Source organism: Notechis scutatus, chromosome 1 (assembly GCF_049901735.1).
Source record: "Notechis scutatus isolate UNSWTSFEM ecotype Mainland chromosome 1, rNotScu1.2, whole genome shotgun sequence".
NCBI lineage: Eukaryota > Metazoa > Chordata > Lepidosauria > Squamata > Elapidae > Notechis > Notechis scutatus.
This window is the reverse complement of record NC_142009.1, coordinates 236,168,544-236,179,675: the sequence shown is the minus strand read 5'-3', so window position 1 is coordinate 236,179,675 and position 11,132 is coordinate 236,168,544. Positions and strand designations below refer to the sequence as shown.

General features: G+C 42.3%; 1 protein-coding gene and 1 long non-coding RNA gene across 2 annotated transcripts in view; one reads left to right on the top strand and one right to left on the bottom strand.

Moving 5' to 3' along the window:
* Positions 1-11,132, top strand: part of LOC148133280 (uncharacterized) — a 265,114-nt gene that overhangs the window by 77,789 nt on the left and 176,193 nt on the right. The window lies entirely within an intron of this gene.
* DRD4 (dopamine receptor D4) overlaps positions 5,487-11,132 on the bottom strand; it is a 33,621-nt gene continuing 27,975 nt past the window's right edge. Inside the window, exon 4 of the mRNA XM_026668140.2 lies at positions 5,487-5,806. Within this exon, the coding sequence (XP_026523925.1) occupies positions 5,604-5,806 (203 nt within the window). The 3' untranslated portion in view covers positions 5,487-5,603. The remainder of the gene's footprint in view (positions 5,807-11,132) is intronic.

The following is an 11,132-nucleotide window of genomic DNA, read 5'->3' as shown; positions in this document are numbered from 1 at the left end:
TGTGTTATTTAGGAGTTCTCTGTAAAAGTTCTCCAATATGGTAAAAATTCTTTATAAAAGAATATAAAAATTCTTCTTTACTGGAAGTATCATGAAGTATCATTTTGTAGTTATTACACTGATAAATGTGGAACATTTGAATACCTATAGAGAATAATTATTCAATAGTTAGATTCGAAGGTCTTGCAGAAAAATTCAAAGCTAAAATCTCCCTTGTTGAATTCAGCATTTGAAAACTATGTGGACAGATCCATATGGTCTTCTTTGTTAACATACAGAACTGTTTGGACCTTTCCTTTCAGTCTTTTTTGGATCCCTTTCTCTCCTCAGATTTTGTTGTGGTCTCCCAGTGAAGTACCATGACCCTGCTTTCGTTTTCAAGATCAATCCAGATCAAGTAGATGCTGTTACTTGCTGGACCAATTAGGGGTCTCCAACTCCTGGGCCACGACCTATCTCCGGGTCTTGAGCTGTTTGGAACCATGCTGCAGAAGTGGACCAGGAGGCGAGCGCATATGTGCATGCTTCCTTTGCACCAATGGCTGGCACACTTGCCCTCTGCTTGAGCCAATGGAGCTACGCATGCATGCCCTTGCCTGCCACTCGTGCGGAACCATCCCCTCCCCCCTGCCCAACGGTCCACAAAGCCGAAAAGGTTGGGGAACTCTGTATTAAATAATTAAACTAATGGTCCATGCTTCTGAACCCTGTAGACTTCAAACTACAATCCTGTTATTCTGCTAGACTTTCTCAACAATCTACCACGATACAGAGTAGCATAAATAGCATTACTGAATTGCCTGCTATACCAGTGAAATGGTAGAATTTGTCCTATTGGGGACTGGAACAGCAACGATTGTATTTATTTGTCAGTCACAGGATGTGAGGATGTCATTACATCACAGCTGATTGCAAGAATACATGGGTAAATTACCCTGTGGTATATTGTAAATCAGAAGCAGTATAGAAAAAGGATTGAAGCTTTTGAACAGTATTATTGTATGCAGAAGACTTGAAAACTGGATATGCAAGAATAAGCGGATCATAGAACAAATTAATCCAGAGTTCTCACTCAAGGCACATATGATCAGGCTCAAATTATCATATGTGAAACATGAAGAACCAGCTCTCTTGAAAAGTCCTTACTGTTGGGATAGGTGGAAAGAAAAAGAAGATGAGGATGACCAATAAAATGAATGTATTTGATTACAATGGTGATGAGGCACAATTGGCAGATCTGAAGAGCCAGGTTGGGAATAATCATCCTGGAGAAAGTCAGTCTATGTGGTTGTTAAGAGCTGACATTAACTTGATGATGCTTAAGCAATTTAAAACATCAGATATGGTAAATTGATGGAATCAAAACAGTAATTTCCATCCAACATCATACAAATCTTTTCTTTTTTCTTTTCACCTTGTCTCAAGTCTTGTTCCAGGGAGTCCATCAATTCTCTAGGATTTATTTGTGAGTCAAAGGGGAAATAGGTCCTTTTCTGTTGTTGGAAGAACGGTATGGCTGTTTTCTTATAATTTTGATTTTCATACTTCTGAGTATATAGTTGAAAAAAATATCTCAGCCATCTTTCTGGAACCCAGTGATCAAATAATTAAACATTTGCACCACATTTACAGCTTGCTGTTTGTACTGCCAAAAATAAAAGCAAAGGTGCAACTGTGTATTTCCTCAGCATCTCACTTGAGGAGAGAGAATCTTGCATCCTAGCAAGAAGACTAAGTTTGAAAATAGCACTTTTTGAGTGTTAAAATCACAACAGATATTTAAAAAGGGTTTAAGCCAAGAAGAAGAAAAAACTTTATAGAGACATTGCTTCCGTTTTGTGGAAGATATTCCTGGCCAGTCACCGAAATGTGTTTATAAATCGATCGTGTGTATATTTTCAGTTGTACCTAAATCTGCATTTGGTAAGACATTGTAAAGGGAAGGTGAATGGCATTTGAAGGAAGGACTTTATATTTGTTTGCCCTCATCAATCAAGAGCACCAAAAAAGCCACTGTAGGTACAGCAGCAGAACTGCACCCCATCATACTGCTCATCTGATCCCTATCTGACTAGAGCAGGGGTGGGCAATTAATTTCTGTCGGGGGCCACATGGAAAATCAGATCTGCGTTCGAGGGCCGAACCAATTTTATAAAAGGCCATTATAAAGGGCCCATTATAAAATGCAGCAAATTATATATAAGAATATTATATTATATATGAGAAAAAGTAACACCGCGGCTGCTCCTGCTACTACTTTCCACGCTTTCCAAACGCGAGTCCCAGGAGAGAACAAACAGCAAACCGCGCTCAGGGGCATCCAAGCCCACCTAAAGCTTGGCCGCTGCTGGTGGAGCCTTGCCCTGCCTTGGTGCCCCATTTCCCAGCTCGGCGGTCCTGCTCGGGCAGCACTTTAAAAGCCCTCCTCCTCACGTACGCGCCCGACGAGCCGCTCACCACAACGGCGGTTCCCAGCACCCGAGCAACTTCCCAGCAACTTGCGGCTTGCTTTTTCCTCTCGGGCGCTCGCGCCTGGCCCCGAGCCGCGCGGCGGAGGGGAAACCCGGAGCGCCGCCGGGTCGCCTCTTCCAAGCAGCCCGCCCGCTGGGCGGAATCCTTCCCGCTCATCCCTCGGGTGTCTGCCTCGTTCCTCTCTCAGTCGCTCTCTCGCTCCTCCACCAGCCCAGGAAGAAACTGCTTCAAAGAAGCCGGCAGGGTGGCTTCCTGTCGGCGCAGCTCCTCCGAAGCGCCCATTCACCCCCACACAGTCGCCCATGGTTCAATCCAGTGCTCCGTTCTGCCTGCCTGCCTTCGTTTCTGGTTGTTTCGGAGCAGCTTCGGCTGAGAAAAAGGTGAATAGTTATTATTCTCAGCCAAAGCTGCTCCGAAACAACCAGAAACAAAGGCAGGCAGGCAGGCAGGCAGGCAGAACGGAGCACTGGATTAAACCATGGGCGGCTGGGTGGGGGTGAACGGGCGCTTCGGAGGAGCTGCGCCGACAGGAAGCCACCCTGCCGGCTTCTTTGAAGCAGTTTCTTCCTGGGCTGGTGGAGGAGCGAGAGAGCGACTGAGAGAGGAACGAGGCGGGAGGAAACCAAAGCCGCTGAACCAGAGAGCAGGACAGGCTTTGGTTGCTTCCTCCCTCCCCTTCCCTCCTTTGTGTTCTTGATCCCTGATCCCAGCAGCATTCACCAAAGGCGAAGAAAGCCGCCATTTTTATTTTATTTTTTATTTTTATTTCTTTGTGGCCTGGTACAAAGTGATCCACGGACCGGGACCGGTCCGCGGCCCGGTGGTTGGGGACCCCTGCTCTATGCACTCGAAGGTGATTTCGAACTGGAAGGGGTTGTAGAAAGGCAAAGGGTTGTCCAGCACCACGACATTGTTCACCTGAACCTTTGCCATATTGGGCGGGAGGGGAGGGGAGGGGTGGGGGAAGGAAGCGCGGGGAGAGGACCCGCAAATAATAGTCGGAGCGTGTTCCTCCTGGCGCCCGGGAAAGTGCCTCGCGCGGGAGACGCACGCCGGCCAGGGATGGAGAGGCGAGTTAGGAAACTTTGCCGCTGGCTCTCCCGTCTGCTGCTCCCGCCGCCTTCGGCGGAGGCATCGGCCAGGCGGGCGCTGGCGTTGTGTGCCTCTCTTCTTTTCTTTCCTACCCCGAGAGCGCTCCGCGCTGTTTTGCAGCTTTGGGGGCCATGCGGTGCAGGGCAATACGCCACGCCCAGCGATTTTTTTCAGAGGCGGGCTGGATTAGACAGACCAATGGGCCGGATGTGGCCCACGGGCCGTAGTTTGCCCACCCCTGGACTAGAGCAAGGGTCTTCAAACTTGGCAAGTTTAAGAACCGCAGAATTCCTGAGCTCACATGACTAGAGGAGGAATTCTGGGAGTTGAAGTCCACAAGTTTGAAGACCCCTGGACTAGAGGGCGACCAACCCCATATGTTGACATCCCAATAGGTCCTCAGAAGTATCTGGTATAGTCATCCCATGTTGGGAAGATAAGAGACCTGAATTTGTATTTTATTTTCTTTCCTTAAGCATAGTTATAAGATCTCTTACACACTGTAGCTTCTTCCATTTCTTTAGTATTTAATTGCAGGGCCACCAAGGTGAGTTCAGCTACTTCCTAATGCTTTGATTTGCTAGCTATATTGAACAATGGAGATAGTACACCTCAATTTGGCTAAACCGCAGTCCGGTCAACCTCTCGTAAGAGGTTCATGTTCTATTGCTTTCAAAATGAAGAGAAACAGAAAGGAATACTATTAACATCTAAGCAGGAGACCAATCTGCTCTCTCTCAAATCATTCCTGTATGAAAGGTACCCTGCATACCTTCTCAAACCTAAGATCCTACTCAAATGGGCACCACATTAATTACTTTAAGTATATTCATTTTCTGTTTTGTGTGGGACTGTTGCCTTTATTCTTTGGGGGTTTTTTTGTCCTTAATTCCCAGATACTTTTTTTATATGTAGATATTTAGATTAAATTTTCATAAGAGGGATTTCTTATTAAAATATGCACAATTGTCTAAATATGTTGTGTTTTCAGAATTTTCATAAAGTTAAAACTTGTTCTGTGGGAGTTTGGGCATACAAACAAAAATCCAAAGGATTTTTAAAAACTTTCCTGAAGAGAGGTGCCCTCAGTAGAATAGCAAATATCTGTCCAATGAACCAATAATTTGGTGTATCAAGAAATTCAATTTTTAAGTATTAATATCATAACTTTTTCTGGGGAATTTTCAAAGGGGGGCAATTAAATTCCTCTCCCAAATCAATACAATATGACTACGGTATTAATTCTTGTGTATGCTCAGGACTAGAGGATGAGCAAACATAGATATATATATTTGCCATGCTGTAGTCAGACTAAATTATCCTCATCATAATAATGGTTTTCTGATCCCATGGCACATAGAGCTTGATCAAATTGATTAAACATCTAATTAATGTCTTTGATACTGGCCAGCACTCTCTGAGCTAGCAAAATGCACAAACTGTTATAGCTCTGACAAGCATGGTTGTTTTTCTGGCGCTATCTCTGTTTTCTCACTTTCTAACCTGTCACGTCCTTTGCAAAAGATTCATCATTCATCATACATACACCATCTTCTGATGGTTAATTATTTTTACAAGTGGGGTGGAAAATCCCTAGACTCTATCAGAGCCATCAAAACATGTATAAATTCTTACAGCATCACTCATAAAATACATCCACATTTCTTTGGGGAAAAATGCTATCATTATTGTGGGGCAACCATCACAAATGCTTTTCTGAATAAATGCTCTGCTTGCATGGAGGACAGATGGTAAACCCCAAATGGAGTATTTTTCTCAGTCAACTTAGAAGATTATCATGAAGTCTCACAAACAATGCATTGGCTTCAGGCCATTTTTGCATTCTCACCAAATATGAAGGGACTTCTGTCCAGAGAGCAGTATTGTTATCGAGTGAAAAAAAATGAAGCACACAACTATGTAATAAGAAATAAAGTTTTATTAAACTATGCAAAGACAATAATTGGTCTGGCTCTTTGCCCTGTGCAATATACTCTCCTTTCTTCTGGGTTCAGTTCTAGACAAAGAATCCAGCGGAGTTAGCAGAAGATGTGCAAAACTTTGCGGAAGTAATTCCTAAATTCAGTGTTGAAGATTGTGTAGATGATAGGGTTGAGGGCACTGTTGACATAACCCAGCCATGTGACAATGCTGATTACTTGGCCAGACATGATACAGGACTTACAGGGAGCTCTGGTTATGTGCACCACAAAGAAAGGAGTCCAACAGAAAAGGAAAGCACCTTTGAAAAAGAGAGAGGGGAAAAAATGAGCCAGTTCTCCCCTGCATACGTCTTATTTTCTCAAAAGCAAACATGTCAATTTTGAACAGTGGCATATACATTTTTTTTAATGAGGAAGGAAAAAAAAATCTACCGAGGTTACCTTTTAATAATGTGAAGTTGCCATTTCTGATCTGTCTAAATCCTTTGCGTTTAAGAATGCTGAAATATACAGTATTTAATTTCCCCATTCTTGCTGCATCTGGTATCTAGTTTAAGTGTACTTAGCATTGGCTGAATGAAACAATAGCAGACACCTCCCTACATCAGTTTATACATAAACTCAAGGTCCCTTGGAATGCCTATTTATTTATTTTTTAAAAATGGATACCTGCATATCCATTTACACATGAATTGATGCACTAGGACCTTAGGGATCCTGCAGTCAGGAAGTTACAGTGCAGCTGGTGTGTAAGCACATTCTGTGCGGCTCCAGTAGCATCTGCGTTTACCTCGCTGGTAACAGATTTTTCGGCAAAATCTGAAACTAGGCACACCAGGTGGTTGGTCAGGTTTTTCTGAAATGCAAAAATGTCTTGCCATATTGGGCTACTAGAAACCATTTCTGGGATCCCAAAATGAAGAATATACCTAGAGAGTACTCTTAGTTTCACTGTATTTTGTTCACCTTGAAGGGGATTGACCTCACCCCTTTCCTAAGAGGTCTGTAGGGGGCGTGCATAAGCGCACCAATGTGCCTACCGTCCCTGTCCTATTGTTTCTTTTATTTTTCTTATATGTATCCATATATTCATAACTATGTTTTTACTTATACCTATTATCTTGTAAGCAATTGACAAACCAAATAAAATAAAATAAAAATAGATTTCAGAGGTTAAAACAAGAAGGGTCGACATATTCCAACATATGCACCAGGTTAAACACAATATCATTAAATAGGAACACATGAGAACTAGGGAGGCCTCAAAATAAGGAGGGAATAAAGTTATCTCTTCTCCAGCAGATGACCAGTTAAAGAGAGTTAAGCAGGTGGGTGTTGGTTGGCAAGGGACTGGGTAGAGTGTGTATTTATGGGTCTCTGATATCTACAAGCCTCTTCCTGTGATGAAATGTAATGAGGAGATGGATTCCCAGGTGAGAAGAAGTGCATATCAGAGGAATAAGAGGCAACTCAGTCTGGATCTTGTGTGTGAGAAAAAGAGGGTGAAGATAGCCCCTCCCTAATAGTTCACAAAGTATATTGTAGGTGCAGGCAGTAGAGTTCTCAATCTGGCAAGACTTTGTCTATAGGCATGAAAACGATAAAGAATCCAGCTTGGAAGAATCACCACGTGTCCATTTTAGGCCTGACCCTTCCACTCTCAATAACTCTTGCTTGCTCTTTATCATACCATCTGCTGTTCTACCTTTGCTTCACTTTCGGAGCATGCTCAGTCTTCAGTGGGCAGTTTGGGGGAAGGGGAGCGTTTCATCTCTAAAGAGAAGTACTGTCTTTGCTTTAATTTCTAAAGCCTCCCGGGATACCCCAAATCAGCAGACAACTTTTCTGTTATGCACCCAATATGCATGCAATCCCCCAGCGGAAGTCCTAAGTCTGTATGAGATCTCAGGGAAATCTCAGTTCTTGAGCATTCAAGAAACCCTGACTGGTTGTCTTCTTGTAGTTGCTATAGGGCATGCCGAGAAGGTAAGAAAGGGAGGGCTTGGTCTCATTGGAAAAGTGACTTTCCTCCCTGGTGGGAAGTTGCAAGCCAGCTGGAGGCTTCTGCGTTGGCAGCACTTTGTAGGAAATAGCACAAATCATTTTAAAATCTGCACCCCTCAATTTATACAGAGCTCAGCAGAGCTCTTCTTACAACTCATTTGTTTTATTCTTCAGTTACCTTGTTTAATTAGACGTGGATCCTCTCTTTTCTTGCTGAATAAAGGACCCCCGCGATCCTTGCATTGTTTGGGGACAATTTTTTTAAAAAGCATCAGCGAAAATCATTTTTAAAAGGAGTAAATGAGTGCATGTAAGGAGGATTCAGCCTGAAATTGAATGTTAGTTTTCATGGTTATTTGTCTTTTTAATCTCACTCTGTAGCTGGATGGGTGGGGAATTAGTGTGTTGCCGATTCAGGGAAGATGTAGACCCCGTTCTCAACGTGGAAAGTAAAAAATCTGATATCCTAATACCTTGCAGTAATATTGAGGCAAGGGGGGAAAGGTGATTTGCAGCTTATATGGACCCACTTCTTAGTGTTTTCTTTAAAATAAAACACTTCTTTTTCCTGTGATCACACGGTTGCTTCTTTGCAGAATTACCAAGAATGCAATTTATGTGTACATGCTGGCAACCTGAGTATGCGTACATAGGCTAACGGGGGTTAAGTCATATTGACAACACACATACACACACGGTCCATTCTTACATACTACGTATGTCGTAGTTTTTGCATTATAATGCATGTTCTACTTCCCTACCTTCAACACTTATATTCACCCATGAGTACTCTGAATATCTTTTGCTTTTCCATCTGGATTTCTGCAAGCCCTAAACAGCGCACCCAGAGAAGACAGCAGAGCATTTTTCAAATGCGATTCTTCCAAAGGGAGGCTCTGGCGTGGAAATGATTGTAAGGAGCTGGAGACCTTTAATGTGGCTAATATTCAGCTGTAAAATGGTCAATGCGTCATCTAATTTTCATTAAGATGCAAAGACAGAATGGAAGTACTCCGATCCACAACCACAAATGGCTTATCCAGGCTTTCGTTACAGTGGAAAAATTGTGCAGTGAGCGAGCCACTACACAGGCAGCTCTATTTACGGACTTGAGTGCAAAACAGCAAAGAAAAGAGCAAAAGCATCTACTTCTCATAGCGCTTCTTAGCTAGGTCCTTCCTCCTTCAGCATCACATCTCCAGGTCTGCAAAATCTAGCCTGCTTTCTGACCCAGGAAAGCAAATTCTTGTAAGAAGCTCCATTGCCAAAGTTTCCAAATTAAAATGCCATTTTCATCTGCAGCAGATGCCCTTTTCCATTCATAGATCTGCCCTTTCATTGAATTGAGTGTGGTTGACAAAATCTTGGCTGCATAAATCCAAAATACTACTACATGGCAGTAGAAAGAAAATTAGAAAGTATTTGTCAAAATGGTTAGTCACTCTCTGTTGGTTGTCCAACATATAGGCAGTCCTCAATGTACGACCACAATTGAGCCCAACATCTATGTTGCTAAGTGGGACATGTGTTAAGTGAGCTTTGCCCCTTTTTACAACCTTTCTTGCCACAGTTGTTAAGTGAATCCCTGCAGTTGATAAGTTAGTAACATGATTGTTAAGTGGATCTGGCTTTCCCACTGACTTTTCTCGCCAGAAGGTCGCAAAAGGTGATAACATGAACCTGGGACACAGTAATGGTCATAAATATGAGTCAGTTGCCAACTATCTGAATTTTGATCATGTGATTATGAGGGTGCTGCAACAGTCGTAAGTATGCAAAATGGTCATAAATCACTTTTTTTGGTGATAATGTAATTTTGAACGGTCACTAAATGAACTGTTGTAAGTCAAGGACTACCCGTATTATGTATGCTCCTGTTGTATATATCAAAGGGAATCCTGAACTTTTGTTCAATCACTGGATCAGACTGCTCCTCTGTGGAAAGTCCGCTATAAGGAGGATTTGGCAATAGGAGAGGAAAAATAAAACCCACTGTTGTAGATTTTAAGTTGTTACAATTCCTACTGAAATGAGTGGAATCGGTTTCCTGGTACCTAAGCTGCTTCTACAGAAATTTGGAACATGTTGCGAATAAGATATTACAGCATAAAGTCAGCTACATAAATGTCAAAATTAACATGACTCCTTGTTCTGTACTTTCATTTTAAGAGAGAGAGAGAAGGATCTAAAGTTCATATTGTTTTCTCCTTTGTCCATTCTTCGCAAATAAAAAGCCCAGCGGTTCTGCTACTCCTCAATGCAGCTTGAAATCTATACAGCATGAATGACAAAATCAATTCATAAGCAGTATATTATACAGGATTGAGATCCCTGGTTTCTCTTTTTTTTTCCTCCAGAGAACAATGTGCCAAAAACCTGCAGGGGAAATTTGGATAGATCTCAGAGGGCATGAATCATGCCTGGAGTTAATTACAACTAGAATGTCTGAAAAAGTTACTTGGTGAAAAAATCCTGCCTGTCTTTTCAGATTATCCTCAAAACAGCAATAAATTAAAGAAGGACTGGTTAACAAAATTATCTGCTAAAATGTCCTACCAGTCAATGACTACTTCAGCTTCAACCGCAACAATACAAGAGCACACAACAGGTACAAACTCAATGTAAACCGCTTCAAACTTGATTGCAGAAAGTACGACTTCAGCAACAGAGTGGTCAATGCCTGGAATGCACTTCCTGACTCTTTTGTTACATCCTCTAACCCCCACTCCTTTAACCTCAAACTATCCACTATTGACCTCACCCCATTCCTAAGAGGTCTGTAAGGGGCGTGCATAAGTGCACCATCGTGCCTCCTGTCCCTGTCCTATTGTCTCCATTTATCCGTACCTATTTCCGGTATTCTTACTCATGTTTATACTTATACCTATTACCTTGTAAGCGATTGACAAATCAAATAAATAAATAAAACTAATCGGACAAACCCAGGGTGGGAAAAATTGCTTTTCTCAATTGAGATGTCTGAGCAGCTATGGGTGAGTATTTTTGTGCCTAAGGAAGAAAAAAAGTCTGTGGCTTGAGGGCCTCTCCTTTGACCCTGTCAGGGCAGAAAATGTTAACTGCCAGGGTGTCTTTTGTGAGCTAGCTTCATCTCTGTTTCAGGAATGTGAGCATTGTAATACTCACCTCCACTCAGGACTCCTCTCAACCTCTGGTACATAGGCACAAAAAGTAGGACTGAGCAAAATCTGAAATGTCATCTGTTTGTTATTTTTATACTCCCTCATGTTTGTTTACTACAGATAGTCCTTGGACTTACAACAGTTCGATTAGTGACTGTTGTGAAGTTATGACGGCACTGAAAAATGGGACTTATGACTGTTTTTCACAGTTATAACCTTTGCAGCATCCCCGTGGTCACACGATCAAAATTCAAATGCTTGGCAACTGGTTCATATTTATAACCACTGCTGTGTCCCAAGGTCACGTGATCACAATTGGCGAACTTCTGATGAGCAAAGTCAATGTGGAAGCCAGATTCACGTAACAGCCGTGTTACTAATTTATCAACCGCGGTGATTCACTTAACAACTGGGGCAAGAAAGGTCATAAAATGGGGCAAAACTCGCTTAAGAAATATCTCATTTAATAACAGAAATTTTG